This window comes from Tripterygium wilfordii, chromosome 4 (assembly GCF_013401445.1).
Source record: "Tripterygium wilfordii isolate XIE 37 chromosome 4, ASM1340144v1, whole genome shotgun sequence".
Classification (NCBI taxonomy): Eukaryota; Viridiplantae; Streptophyta; class Magnoliopsida; order Celastrales; family Celastraceae; genus Tripterygium; species Tripterygium wilfordii.
In genome coordinates, this window is record NC_052235.1 from 9,681,244 (window position 1) to 9,696,996 (window position 15,753).

The window sequence follows — 15,753 nt, forward strand, 5'->3', positions numbered from 1 at the left end:
AAAGGAAAAGCAGTTGCAGAAAGTTCAGCACATAAAGGAGAGCCCATGCTTCAGCTTTATGACAACGCGGTAAAGAACTTCTCAGGAAGTGCGCCGGTAGTTGGGCCAGCCCGGGATGGTGGATTTCCATCACTGGATTGCCAGCAGAAAACATATGTCATGCCCGTAGAGGCTAAAGGGGAGCAAGGAAGAGGTCTTACTATGGAGCAATACAAAAAGATGGAAAAATGGATGAATTCAATGGAAGGATTTGGGCCTGTTGGCGCTTTAAGTCCCTATAAGTTATGTTTGGTGAAGGATTTGATCATTCCTCCTGATTTCAAGCTTCCGGCTTTTACTCTCTTTGATGGTACTGGAATCCCTCTAGATCATCTGACCATGTATTGTCGGAGGATGCAGCCATATGTTCATGATGAAAAGATATTGATTCACTTTTTCCAGGAAAGTTTGACGGGGAGTGCAACTCGGTGGTTTACAAGCTTAGATCCGTCTTCTGTTGAGACTTGGGAGGATCTGGCTAACTTATTCCTTAAGAAGTATGAGCATAACATGGAGAAGGTCCCTACCATCTATGATCTTCAGGGTACTGTCATGAAGGAAGGAGAAAGTTTTCGGGATTGGGCCCATAGATGGAGAGACTTAGCATCCCAGATGCACCCTCCATTGGCGGAACAAGATCTGGTTAATGCATTCATTGACGCACTTCGAGAGCCTTATACTTCAAAAATTGCTGGAGGGGGGCATGCAGGTTTAGGAGAAATGATCCGAGCAGGGGAACGTATTGAGAGATGCATGCAAAGAGGAAATATTAGCGTTAGCGTCCCGATGCTTGAGAAGCCAGAGTATCAGAAGGGAGGGAAGATGAAGAAGAAGGAAAACGAGGTGCATACCGTTAATTATAGCAGCAATCCCACTTATGGGTCTCCCACTTCTGATTACAGGCCGCGAAGCAATGCTCCTAGGCTGTCGAGTCCATATAACCACTACCCAAACTCAAATTCCTACCTGCCACCTCAGTATTCTTATCGACCACCACAACAGACTTACCAACCACCACAACAGACTTACCAATTACCTCAACAAGCTTACCGGCCACCTCACCAAAATTACCAACCACCTCAGCAAGCGTACCAACCACCCCGCCAAAATTACCGAAACTTTGAAAATAATCCCAAGCCCCAAAGGCAGATAGAACAGTTCGCTTCGATACCAATGACTTATGCCCAATGTTATGACAAGTTATTGTCAAATGCAGCTATTGCACCTATCCCGGGAGGGAAACCCCAGAATCCACCTTACCCCCCTTGGTATAACCCTGAGGTGACATGTGCCTATCACGGAGAGTCGCCTGGACATTCAATTGAAAATTGTCTGGCCTTCAAGAAGATTGTGCAAAATATGGTCAATTCTGGATGGTTGAATTTTGATGGGATCAGGAAGCCCGATGTAACCACTAATCCTCTGCCAGACCATGGCAATGGAGGTACCAATGCTGTTGAGGATTCGGATGACTTTAGGAGGAAAATTGCGGAGGTAACTATGCCTCTGAGTTTGGTGCTGGGTGCTTTGGAAAATGAAGGACTTATTAAAAGAGAGGAGTTGGACTTGACGTTAAGATACGATGGTTATGATGAGTTGAAGACTTGTGAATTTCACAAAGGAGTTGAGGGACATTCTCTGGAGAATTGTTTTCAATTTCAAGCAATGGTGCAAGATTTGATTGATAGCAAGAAAGTAGTATTTGGTGTGAAGTCAGGGTGCCTGAATGCAGTCAATGTTATTGGGGATGAATTCTATAAAGGACCAAGGCCTGGTGGGAGGACGAAGCCAATTGTCTTGCAGTACTTTTTAGAAGATCAACCGTTTGTCAAAAGTCCACATTCTTCAAAGCCTTCTTACGTGAGTGATAAGGCTGTTCCGTGGGTATACGAGAAAAATGATCTTGAGGTTGCTGTGGATAACATCTCAGGGGTGAGTAGGATAACCCGAACTGGACGGGTTTATTCTCGAGAGGAGTCAGGTGACCCAATGTCAGGAGCGGAAGCTGAAAGGAAAAGGAAGGGCAAGGACGTTGTAGGAGCGGAAGAGAATTTGAAAGATTTGAAGAAAGATCATATTGTATGTGAGGAAATTAAGAAAGCAGTGACTGATGTAGAAATTCAGGAGTTTCTGAAGATTGTCCGTCAAAGCGAGTATATGATTGTAGACCAGTTGAAAAAGACCCCGGCAAAGATTTCCATCTTAGAATTAATCATGAGTTCGGAGCCACACCGTAAAGTGTTGTTGAGAATGTTGAATCAGGCCTATGTGCCAGAAAAGATACCAACAGAATCTTTTGACGGGATCATCGGAAATGTGCTCGCAACTCACTTATTATCATTTACTGAAGAGGAGATTCCAGATGAGGGGATGGGCCATAACAAAGCGTTGCACATTTCGGCCATGTGTAGGGGTTTTGAAGTGGCAAGTATTTTGATCGACAATGGATCGTCGTTGAATATCCTACCAAAGGAGACTTTTGATAGGCTGCCAATTGACAGATCATATTTGAAGCAAGTACTAGTGGTGGCTAAAGCCTTTGATGGAACCAAGAAGGAGATAATGGGGGAGATCGAGGTCCCTTTGGAGATCGCAAATGTTACATTCAATGTCCCCTTTATGGTGATGGATATATCGCCGACTTACAGTTGCCTATTAGGTAGGCCGTGGATCCATACTGCTGGTGCTGTACCATCGTCTTTACATCAGAATCTCAAATTTGCTCACGGAGGAAGAGTCTACATTGTTAAAGGCCAGTCGGAATGGATGGTGGCTAGCGTTTCAAACTCACTCCATATCGATGCGCCCCTGCAGGGGATTGAAAGCTCCTTCCAGTCCCTTGAAATTGCTACTGCCAGTTTTGTGAAGGAGGAGCAGCTTCTGATGCAGCCCCGTTTATCAAAAGTGGCTAAGTTTATTGGAAGAATTATGTTGAAGATGGGATTCCGACCAGGAGGAGGTTTAGGTAAAGAGGAGCAGGGGATAAAGAAGCCAATAGCTGTATTGAAACAGGCTGAGCGCTGGGGGCTTGGGTATAAGCCCAGTAGAACTGATAAGGTCCAGGCCCAAGCTGAGAAACAGGCAAGGCGAATCGCTCGTTTTGAGGGTCGAGAGCTGAATATTCTGAAAAGGTCAATTCCTTGGTTGTATGACAGTTTCGTGTTTGGAGATTTCTTGGAAAAGGTCAATCCGCTCAATGCAGGGGCAATTCTAGGAAAATTGACCCTTAATTTTCCCATTGATCAAGTTGAAAGGAGTCTAGCTGGGGCGAATTTTGAAGAGCTGTGTGAGCAGTTGGAAGATTTTCATGTTGCTGCTATAGAGGAAGATCCGAACTTTGCTGCTGAGCCTTATTTTGTCATTCCTCGGCCTCCAGGTTTTGGGCTCAACAACTGGACCAGTTTTGAACTGCCAGTCTCGATCAACAGCCTTCAAGAGTAATCTCCATATGCACTATGATCTATGGTCTAGCTCACGGCCACTGATTGGGTTTTTGTAATGAGCATGTCTTTACTTTATCTTTTGATGAATTCGCATAGTATGGCCTTCGCATATTCTCATGTTTCGGATGATTCTGCTATGCTTATCATAAATAAAAATCTTTGTTCAGAATTCTCACATCTGTTCACCTTATTTCATACATCACTTCTAAAAATTCAAATCTCACACATTCCCTTTCAACAGGACTGAAATTGATGATAATAAAAAAGATGAACCGAATGAACCAGATTTTGGGGCACCCATTAACAATGTTGAATCTGATTCCGACACTGAGGATGAATTTGAGATATCGCCAGAAATGTTAAGGCAAGTTAACCAAGAGGAGAAGATAGTTCAGCCGCATAAAGAAATAACTGAGGTTGTTAACTTGGGAACTGAAGATCAGAAAAAGGTGGTTAGGATTGGTGCAGCTTTTGAAGGAGGAGATAGAAAAAGATTGATAGGTTTGCTACATGAATATCAGGACGTTTTTGCATGGTCATATCAAGATATGCCAGGACTTGATACAAACATAGTGGTCCATAAATTGCCATTGAAACCAGATTGTCTGCCAGTGAAGCAAAAGTTGAGAAGATTGAAGCCGGAGATGCTTTTGAAGATTAGAGATGAAGTAAAAAAGCAATTTGATGCAGGATTCCTTGCTGTAGCAAAATACCCTGATTGGGTTGCAAATATCGTACCAGTCCCAAAGAAAGACGGTAAGGTTCGGATGTGCGTGGATTACAGGGATCTTAATCGGGCGAGCCCGAAAGATGACTTTCCTTTACCCCAAATTGATATACTAGTAGACAACACTGCTAGACATTTTGCGTTCTCCTTCATGGATGGATTCTCAGGATATAACCAGATCAAGATGGCACCGGAAGATCAGGAGAAAACTACTTTCATCACTTTATGGGGTACCTTTTGTTACAAAGTCATGCCATTTGGTCTCAAAAATGCGGGAGCTACTTATCAGCGAGCAATGGTTACTCTGTTTCATGATATGATGCATAAAGAGATTGAGGTGTATGTGGATGACATGATTGCTAAGTCAAAGGAGGATGAAGATCACGTGATTAACCTGGAGAAGTTGTTCAAGAGGTTGAGAAGGCACCAATTGAAGTTGAATCCCTCGAAATGCACATTTGGGGCAACCTCAGGGAAGTTGTTGGGTTTTATTGTCAGTAGAAGAGGTATTGAAGTAGACCCGGATAAAGTGAAGGCGATTATAGAGATGCCAACCCCTCGTACCGAGAAAGAAGTCAGAGGTTTCTTGGGCAGACTCAATTACATTGCAAGATTCATTTCACAGTTGACAACTACGTGTGAGCCAATTTTTAAGTTACTTCGGAAGAATAACCCATCAGAATGGAATGATGAATGTCAAAGTGCCTTTGAGAGAATTAAACAGTATTTACAAAATCCACCGGTCTTGATGCCTCCGGTTGTTGGGAAACCACTTATTCTCTACCTGACTATATCGGACAATTCGATGGGGTGTATGTTAGGGCAGCACGATTCATCAGGGAGGATAGAGCATGCGATCTACTACTTGAGCAAGAAATTCACCAGTTGTGAGGCAAACTACTCCATGTTGGAGAAAACTTGTTGTTCATTGGCATGGGCTGCGCATAGGCTCAGGCAATATATGCTTTATCACACTACTTGGTTGATCTCGAAGATGGATCCGATCAAGTATATTTTTGAAAAACCATCTCTTTCGGGGAGGATTGCAAAATGGCAGATGCTGTTGTCAGAATACGATATTTTGTATGTTGCTCAGAAGGCAGTGAAGGGAAGTGCAATAGCAGATTACTTAGCAGAGCAGGCGATTGATGACTCTCAGCCTATGAATCCAGGGTTCCCAGATGGAGAAATCTTGTCCTTAGAGATGGAGAGTCGGAAAGATATTGACAGATGGGTTATGTTGTTTGATGGCGCTTCTAATATCGTTGGTAATGGGATTGGGGCTGTGCTTATTTCTCCAGAAGGAAAAGTTACCCCGTTTACTGCTAAGCTTTATTTCAGCTGTACCAATAATGTGTCCGAGTATGAGGCCTGTGCCATGGGAATTCAAGCTGCTGTTGATGTTGGGGTTAAAAAGCTTCAGGTTTATGGTGACTCTCAATTGGTGATCAGGCAATTGTGTGACGAATGGGAAACCAGGGATGCCAAGTTAGTCCCGTATTATCAGCATATCAAGGAATTGATGAAGTTTTTCGATTGTGTAGAATTTGATCATATTCCAAGAGAAGAAAACCAGATGGCAGATGCTTTGGCCACTCTGGCAGCTATGTTTGATTTGGACCTTCGAGGAGAAGTAGAGGTTATCAGGATTGAGAAGCGTAAAATTCAGGCGCACTGTTTGAATATAGTAGCAGAACCTGATGGCAAACCCTGGTATTATGATGTGAAGCAGTATTTGGAGAAAGGAGAATACCCTCCAGAGGCCTCAGATAATGACAAACGCACCATCCGAAGGCTCTCAAGCTCCTTTTTCTTGGATAAAGACGTGTTGTATAAGAGAAGCTCGGGATTTGTACTTCTTCGATGCGTGGATACTGATGGAGCCAAACAGATTATGGAAGATATTCATGAAGGAATATGTGGTACTCATGCAGGTGGGTATTCAATGGCAAGGAAGATATTGCGAGCAGGCTACTATTGGCTTACCATGGAAAGAGATTGTATTAACTATGCGATCAGATGTCATAAGTGCCAAATTTATGCTGATAAAACTCATGTGCCAGTAAACCCTCTACGAGTATTAGCAGCGCCTTGGCCTTTTTCGATGTGGGGTATTGATGTTATCGGTCCTATCGAGCCCAAAGCTTCCAATGGACATCGCTTTATCCTGGTTGCAATTGATTATTTTACAAAGTGGGTGGAAGCAAATTCTTATGCTAAAGTGACAAGTAACGTTATCGCCCGATTCTTGAGAAAAGATATTGTATGTCGCTATGGGGTTCCCGAAAGGATCATTACTGACAATGGCACGAATTTCAACAGCAAGATAGTAAATGATTTATGCGAGCAGTTCAAGATCAAGCATCATAATTCATCTCCTTATCGTCCCAAGATGAACGGGGCTGTTGAGGCGGCTAACAAAAATATCAAGAAAATCATCCAGAAGATGACAGAGAATTACAAAGATTGGCATGAAAAGCTTCCTTTCGCTTTATATGGGTACCGAACTTCGGTGCGTACATCCACTGGTGAAAGTCCTTTTGCTTTAGTATATGGGACAGAGGCGGTCCTTCCCATTGAAGTAGAAATCACGGAGTGGGTCCGAGCCCGGTACGAACATCTAAATTTTATTGAGGGAAGAAGATTGGGAGCACTTTGTAGAGGACAACTTTATCAAAGACGAATGATAAGAGCACATCACAAGAGAGTGCGTCCTCGTTGTTTCAGAGGAGGGGATTTAGTACTAAAGATGATTCAGCCACCTCAAAGAGATCACCGTGGAAAATGGACTCCTACCTACGAGGGACCATATGTGGTGAAGAAAGCATTCTCCGGTGGAGCGGTAATTTTGACAAAGATGGACGGAGATGATTTGCCTCACCCAGTAAATGCCGATGTTCTCAGGCGGTATTATGCGTAAAAAAAAATCCCGCTAGAGTGAAAACCCGAAAAGGCGCTCTAGGCAAAAATTAGGGACAAAAAAAAACAAAAAAAAAAAAAAAAAAAAAACCGCTAGAGTGAAAACCCGAAAAGGGCGCTCTAGGCAAAAAAATCCCGCTAGAGTGAAAACCTGAAAGGGCGCTCTAGGCAAAAATTAGGGACAATAAGAAATTTTATTGAAGTGAAAACCCTTACGGGTACTTTAATTATGGCTGCAAATTTCGGTTGAAGATTGTTTGAAGAAAGGAGGTTGAGACATGAGTCTGTTGGTTGTTAACTTGTCTTGCATTGACATTGGTGCGGAGTACAAAATCGGCTTCGTAGTTGCCTGATCAGATGACAGTTATTTGAGCACGCACCCAAAACTGGGGCAGTTTTTGGGATGCTCTTTATGCTATCATTGGTTTGAGAAGTTTGTTGGCAGAAATGGAGGACTCAGAGACAATCTCAGACGAGTCAGATTTGATCATTGTTAATTGGGTGCACACCAAAACTGGGGCAGTTTTGGTGGAATCTTTGAATTATTACATATTTCATCTTGGCATTTACATGGTTTGTCCTATCTTCTTTTGATTTCACTACATTCTTGTACATATCTTTGTCAATTGGCACCCATCCTTTTCAATAAAAATGGTGAAGAAACTCATTTCTGTAGCCTGGTCACTTGTGACATCTTTTTCCATACCCAATTCCATTCTCAATCCATATTCCAAAAGGTTTATCATTTGCATTCAGTAATTGACATGCATGGCTATACTATTGAATTTATCACTGACAAAGTTTTGACAGAAAATATGAAGAATGCATTAGGACATTACTTTTGACAGGAATTTGATTAGATTTTGGCATCCTAAGCTGGAGAGGATTTGAATAAAAGACTTGAAGCCGAAGTAAGCATTAGCAGGAAAGAGAAGATCATAATCATATGACACGCACAACCAAATGAAAAAATAAACCCAGATGAAATGGCAGCATTGAACTCAAAAGTGGGCACACGTGCAAATAAGCAAAGAAAAGGAAGAAAGATAGCTGAAGAGTTGGGTTTGGGAATGAGCGAAGGCTTTTGCTAATCAGTATAGAGAAGATGCATCGAAAATCCAGAATCGGAAGGTCAAACCCTACAAAAAAGCAGATTTGTTCTATCAATTCGCAACTGTACGCGTGACTAAGGACGGCAAAGCCTTGAGAGAGCATGCATTCACTCATTAATGAGACATTCATATTTGAGCAAAATAGGTCATTACATGCATCATTTTTGCATATGGTTTGTCCTCTTTGTATTATGGCAGGTTTATGCAGAAGGTACAGCTTGGACGTAGTCATTCTCCTCAAATCAAAGCATATCATCTGCTCGAAACATCTTTCTGTCAAGGTGAGATTACAAAAAAACTCCCAAATACCTTTTCTCAAAAAAAAAAACAACAAAAAAAAAAAAACAAAAAAACAAAAAAAAAAAAAAAAAACAAAAATAGAAGATCCTTTTTCAGCCAAGCCGGGAATGGCTACAATGATCCCGAGCACACTGTTTTTTCAATTTACAAAACCCACTCCAAGTGGGATTTCATTCAAGCATTGGCCAAGCCGGGAATGGCCCCAATGATCCCGAGCACACTGTTTTTTCAATTTACAACACCCACTCCAAGTGGGATTTCATTCAAGCATTGGCCAAGCCGGGAATGGCCCCAATGATCCCGAGCACACTGTTTTTTCAATTTACAAAACCCACTCCAAGTGGGATTTCATTCAAGCATTGGCCAAGCCGGGAATGGCCCCAATGATCCCGAGCACACTGTTTTTTCAATTTACAAAACCCACTCCAAGTGGGATTTCATTCAAGCATCGGCCAAGCCGGGAATGGCCCCAATGATCCCGAGCACACTGTTTTTTCAATTTACAAAACCCACTCCAAGTGGGATTTCATTCAAGCATTGGCCAAGCCGGGAATGGCCCCAATGATCCCGAGCACACTGTTTTTTCAATTTACAAAACCCACTCCAAGTGGGATTTCATTCAAGCATCGGCCAAGCCGGGAATGGCCCCAATGATCCCGAGCACATTGTTTTTTCAATTTACAACACCCACTCCAAGTGGGATTTCATTCAAGCATCGGCCAAGCCGGGAATGGCCCCAATGATCCCGAGCACACTGTTTTTTCAATTTACAACACCCACTCCAAGTGGGATTTCATTCAAGCATTGGCCAAGCCGGGAATGGCCCCAATGATCCCGAGCACACTGTTTTTTCAATTTACAACACCCACTCCAAGTGGGATTTCATTCAAGCATCGGCCAAGCCGGGAATGGCCCCAATGATCCCGAGCACATTGTTTTTTCAATTTACAACACCCACTCCAAGTGGGATTTCATTCAAGCATCGGCCAAGCCGGGAATGGCCCCAATGATCCCGAGCACACTGTTTTTTCAATTTACAACACCCACTCCAAGTGGGATTTCATTCAAGCATTGGCCAAGCCGGGAATGGCCCCAATGATCCCGAGCACACTGTTTTTTCAATTTACAACACCCACTCCAAGTGGGATTTCATTCAAGCATCGGCCAAGCCGGGAATGGCCCCAATGATCCCGAGCACACTGTTTTTTCAATTTACAAAACCCACTCCAAGTGGGATTTCATTCAAGCATTGGCCAAGCCGGGGATGGCCCCAATGATCCCGAGCACACTGTTTTTTTCAATTTACAAAACCCACTCCAAGTGGGATTTCATTCAAGCATCGGCCAAGCCGGGAATGGCCCCAATGATCCCGAGCACTTTTTAAGCCAAGCCGGGAATGGCTACAGTGATCCCGCGCATCTTTCCTTATCCTTTCCGTACGAAATTCGGTTAACTACACCTTTGTCCGCCTTTTACTTCATAAAAGACATACAAAGGGGGGCAGCTGTAGTAACCGATTTTCGTCCGGCCAAAAATACAAAACTATAAAAAAAAAATATAAATATAAATATAAAAACAAAAAAACAAAAAAGATAAAGTGGTGGAAAAGTAAAAAAAAAAGGGGAGGAGAAAAAGGGGAAGGAAATCGGTGGAAAAGGAGAAGAAAGGAGAGAAAAGGTAGGGGAGAAAGAGAGAAAAAGTAGGGGGAAATTGGGTAAATAAAAAGAAAAAAAAGAAGAAAGGGAGAAAGGGAGAAAGGAGGTGAAGAGAAGAAGGGGAAAAGAGAGAAGAAGGAAAGAAGAGAGAAAAGAAAACCGGGAGGCCAAGAGAGAAAGAAAATACACGAAAGAGATTTTTCGCTGCAATAACCAGAGGAAAGCGAAAGCGGGAGAGGTAAATATCATAACAAATTTTTATCACTCTCTGTCTCTTTGTCTTGGTGATAATCTGGTTTTGGTTGCTTTGGGTTTTGTTCTCTGAATGCCATGATTTCCTCTCGGTAGTAGCTCTGAATCCTTCGATACCTGCAGTAGCATACATCTTTGGTTAATGTTCATTTGTAATACTTTGCTTGGATGCTTGGGATCTTGATGTTTGATATACAGTGGCTATTCCATTTCTGGCAGGGATAAATATGTGTATATATATATATGAGTTTATAGATATATGTATGTGTGTATATATATAGGGTGTGTATGTATATATATATGGGTTTGTTTGTGTCCATATGTTTATATATATATATATTGCTTTTCTGGTTGGGGAGTGTCTGTCCTTTTCACTTCTTTTTACTATTTTCGTTTACATTTTTTCTAACATTTCTAGTACCAACTAATTCATTCGGGTGAGACATCTCATGATGTCATGATGCACCCATTCCTATATATATATATATGGTGTGTGTATATTATAGACCGTGTGTGCATATTGATTTGCTTGTGTGTAAATGAATGTATGTATACCTACGGTTTGTATGAGTGTATATAACATGGTTAGGGGTGCACACATGTTCATGTTATTTGTATGCATGGTTTGACCGTGTATGACATTATGTAAAATATGTTTGTGTATATGTATACTTGATGCTAATTGGATCCCTTGATATTATGTTTGGATACCCCTTTGCCCTATTTTTTGTGTTTGCTTGTTGGGGCTTGGATCGGGCTTGTGATCGCTTGGGCCGGAGGGCAACTTAGAGGATTTGGGCCGGATTTGAGCAATGGGTCCCATGGGCAACATCCCAATTGTTGTATAATATTTTACATTTGTCTTGTGTACATAATTGTAAAGAGTAATCCTTGTAATAGGATAGAAAAATAGTGGATGTAAAATAGAAAATGCATACATGATATTCTAGAATTCTAGAAGCATATAGAAACTAGGGATTGATTATGTGAATGATGATTGCATTAGAATGCATGCTTAGGACTTTGATTTTTTATACAATGTCATGATGCCTTAGATGCATGTTAGGATTGTTTGAATGCCATGAAAACAAATGCAACGCGTTAGTCATTAGAATGAATCCAAGCCGTCTCACATTAATAAAACACATCAAGATTAAATTATGGAATCCTTATGTTTTGTTTAAATACCAAAGAGCCTTCAAGATATTGGGGTTCCATGGGCATTCATTGAAAACATTTGGATTTCGTGGATCCGGAAAGCAAATGTGTTTTTAGGGATTAGGAGAATTTATTTACGGACTCAACGGTGGGTTTAAAGATATTTGACCCATTCAATGAGCCATAAATGGATTCTTTCTTTTCTCATGAAGAACATAATTGTGAGTAAGACTTGAATTGAACATTATTCCTTGATTGTGGGCCCTTTTGGTACATCAACCAAGTCCTCAAGAGTCATTTTTCCCAAATATCCAAACCCACTCCAAGTGGTGTTTTCTCCAATCTTTGGCCAAGCCGGGAATGACCCCAATGATCTCGTGCAACTCCTTTTTTCAAATATCCAAACCCACTCCAAGTGGTGTTTTCTCCAATCTTTGGCCAAGCCGGGAATGACCCCAATGATCCCGTGCAACTCCTTTTTCCAAATATCCAAACCCACTCCAAGTGGTGTTTTCTCCAATCTTTGGCCAAGCCGGGAATGGCCCCAATGATCCCGTGCAACCCCTTTTTTTCAAATATCCAAACCCACTCCAAGTGGTGTTTTCTCCAATCCTTGGCCAAGCCGGGAATGGCCCCAATGATCCCGTGCACCTTGTTCTCCAAACCACTCCAAGTGGATTTTTCATTTACATTCCAATAAGACCCATCAAAATGAGATTTTCAAAAACAAATTAGAGCCAAATAGGAAAACATTTAAAGGTAACCGATTTCGGGAGTTGTGGGGTGCCTAACACCTTCCCCATGCTCAATAGACCCCCTTGCCCATTTTTCTCGTAGACCAGAACGGATGTCCAATTGCATCCTAAAAATCAATTGGTGGCGACTTCATTGTTTTTTTTCAAGCCGGTTGCTTCAGCTGGCGACTTCACTGGGGAAAATTGGTTGTTGTACCAAAGGGGTCGGGCCTTTTTGTTAGTGTTTTCCTATTTGGTTGATTTGTTTATTTTGTTGTACATTTTTCTTTCAACATTTCGAGGAATCTAATGTGTTTGTTCATGATTGTAGATAAAGTAACAGGTTTTTGGTTTCATAAAATTTGGGTGTTGGTTGAGGATATGGTATGATTCCCCCGCACACACATCACTATTCACATGCACACAAATGGCCCATAAAAACCGGGTCCTACTAGTGATTAGTGAGGGTTGATCTTTGCTTTTGATGGATTTTGTCCTCACGTAAGCAAGGAAAGACATCCTCCTGGATTGACGTCCCTTCAAGATATTGGGGGATGGGTTCCACTTCCAGATATGGGGTGTGAACTAACCTGATCCAGTGGCCTCTCGCGTAGCCGCGTTATAGTTAGATATGCCACCCAAATGCACATTACATAACCCTAGATCCGGTTCGAGACCTTCAGAAATTGGTAGGAACCTGATTTTGTTAGGAACAATGGGGGATTCTCCTATCCTTAACTCTATTTATTTCCTGTACATTTAAATACCATGTACCTTTATTCCTCATTTACATGTTTATATGTATTTGATACATACCTGTATGTATATATTCATCAAACCATACATGTACATGTCTTATACACTTGCCATGTATATATTAGCCTAGGTTATGGTACTTGTACACTTGTTAATTGCCATACATGTCCATATATGCTTGCATGTTTGTTCATACATATCTTATATTCATCCTTTTCATGCCCCATGCATTCACTAGGCACATTCTTTGCAATTGGACAAGAGGATGTTTGCGGAAGCAGTGATAGGAACCAGTGACATAAGACGAGACAGCCCGTGGGAAACTAGAGATGTGTTGGAAAAATTGCAGGCAGAACTCGGAGATAGTTTAAAAAAGATTTACCATTGGGAATTGTTCGGAAGACACAGTTTCAAGAACAGGCACCACCGGGGTTAGCACAGTTTTGGGAGGCACAAAGTAATGAAGCACGCAATAATTTTGGGAAAATTTACGGACGTATTGGGCATCTATTAACTGTCAAAACACCGGTAACTCTTCTTCAGGCTGCTATGCATTTCTGGGACCCTGCATATCGCTGCTTTACTTTCAATACAACAGATTTGTCTCCTTTATTAGAAGAATATGGTCAGTTGTTGGGATATGATCCACATGTGAACAAGGTTTATAATCCGGAGGAAGTTACTGATGGAAGGAAGATTGTTCACCGTCTTTTACAGATAGAGCATACCAGGACTCCTGGAAAGGATAAAGGTAATATTTGGGTGTTTCCAATTGACAGGCTTATGGGTTTCGCTCAAGGGAGGTTTGCAACTCCAGAAGGGCAGATGGCTTTTGCCCTTGCAGTGTATGGAGCAGTGTTATTTCCTTGTGCAGGAGGATATGTAGAAAAGAACGTGATTAAATTGGTTCACCTTGTCAAGTATGGTACCAATCCAATACCTGCAATGTTATGCGAGACAATCCGGTCCCTTAATCATTGTCGCATTCAAGGAGAAGGCAGCTTTCGGGGGTGTTCGCAATTATTAGGACTCTGGTTGGTGAGTCACTTAAAATACCCAAAAAGAATTGGAGCTCCGATGATTGTATTTGAAGATCATACCCGGATGCTTAGAGATCCCATTCAGAATTTCAAGATGGCCGAGATGCAATCTAATGTACCAGCTGTTGACGTGTGGAGACAATTCCTAGAGGAGTTAGAACAGAAGGAGACATTTGATCGAGCAACATGGTACAAGCCCAAAGGTTTGCTTTACAGATGTGGTAATTACAACTGGGTGCCTTTGGTGGGACCATGGGGAGGCACCAGTCAAGCACCTGCAATGTTCTTGCGTCAAGAGGCTGGCAATTTATGTACGCCAATTACACATGGCTTGTGGGAGTTTGAATTCGCGCATGGGGATGAGAAGGCGAAACGTATGTCTTACCAAGTGTTAGAAGCATGGAAAAGGACCCACATAATGGAGCGCGGAAGGCTTACTGCAGACCCGGAAGGGAAATATCGATATGTGCAATGGCTCCGAGGAAGGAAGAAGACTATCACCCAGTGTCATAGCTTTGTTAGCATGAAAAAGAAAGAGACGATACCTGGTGGAAATGAAAATTCAGGTCTGGAAATACCATCAAATGAGCTTGATGAAGGAGTAGACACCTTGATTGCCGAAGAGGTAGAAATAGCTCAGAATTCCTGGAGAGAAAAGTATAACAGATATAAGAACAAATGCAAAAAACTGAAAAAGAAGGTCCAGGGGGAGAGGGAAGCCCGAGAAGTGGAAAAAGGACAGTTTGATACACTGAAGGAAAAGATCTCGAAGCTACAGAAGAAAATGAAGAAAAGAAAAGAGAAAGATGCAGCAAAACATTGTAGGACACAAGCAGAACTTCAAGAAATGCAGGAGCATATTCAGAGGCTAAATGAAGAACTGGCATCTCGGAAGGAGGACGCTTATCAAATGTATGTAGACAGAGAAGAGCAAAGAAGAATAGAAGCTGAGAAGAATAGATTGATAGATCAGATGAATGAGATGCTTGAAGAGAACCAGCAACAGATGGAAGGGATTACAACTTTAAGGGAACAGAATGATTATTTTCATTCAATGCTGGAGGAGGTCCAACAGGAGCAGACAAGTACCAAATTCAAAGTAAGGTTGATGATGAGTCGCTTGATGACCCTATCAGAATGGGCTGAGGTTTATGAACGACGTCTGCAGAAGTTGAGTTCCAATCCTATTTTGGAAATGCCAGAGTTGACACAGATATGGGCATTTTTGAAAAATTTGAAAAGTGACTTACAGGAGCTTCAGAGGAGGTTGAATGCAATCCAAGCAGGAGGTGCTGTTATGGTTGAAATTCCGGTTGTTCAAGTGGACTGAATCTGATGTTTCTTCTTGTATGCTTTGAATGAATGAAATGAATAAAAGAAGACAATCTTGTTCTCTTGTCCAATTACAAAGAAATCTAGGAAGCACATAAACTCACAATCATGCATATGCATAGTTAACAGATCTGATTAACTAATAAATGTTTCTTTCATCATGAAGGTGGCACATAAAAAAGAAAAAGCATCAATTCATTCATATCACCGTCATCCTTATCGCACCAGATTACAGTTGCGAATTGCTAGAACAATGGAGAACGAACAGCAGAAAGAGCTGATCCAG

General features: G+C 41.8%; 1 protein-coding gene across 1 annotated transcript; it reads left to right on the top strand.

Annotated features, from left to right (window-relative positions):
* Nucleotides 1–5,587: 5,587 nt before the first annotated feature.
* Nucleotides 5,588–15,465, top strand: LOC119996937. Its single transcript, XM_038843717.1, has 4 exons — nt 5,588–7,117; nt 13,498–13,623; nt 13,875–13,963; nt 14,352–15,465. The coding sequence occupies exons 1-4, from the start codon at nt 5,588–5,590 to the stop codon at nt 15,463–15,465; spliced, it is 2,859 nt and encodes a 952-aa protein (XP_038699645.1).
* The last annotated feature ends 288 nt before the right edge of the window (nt 15,466–15,753 follow it).

Coding starts and splice junctions, on each gene's coding strand:
- LOC119996937 (XM_038843717.1), top strand. CDS start 5,588: ATGGGAATTCAAGCTGCTGTTGATGTTGGGGTTAAAAAGCTTCAGGTT. Junction 7,118..13,497: donor ATGCCGATGTTCTCAGGCGG/TATTATGCGTAA, acceptor ATTGTTCGGAAG/ACACAGTTTCAAGAACAGGC. Junction 13,964..14,351: donor TGGAGCAGTGTTATTTCCTT/GTGCAGGAGGAT, acceptor TTTGCTTTACAG/ATGTGGTAATTACAACTGGG.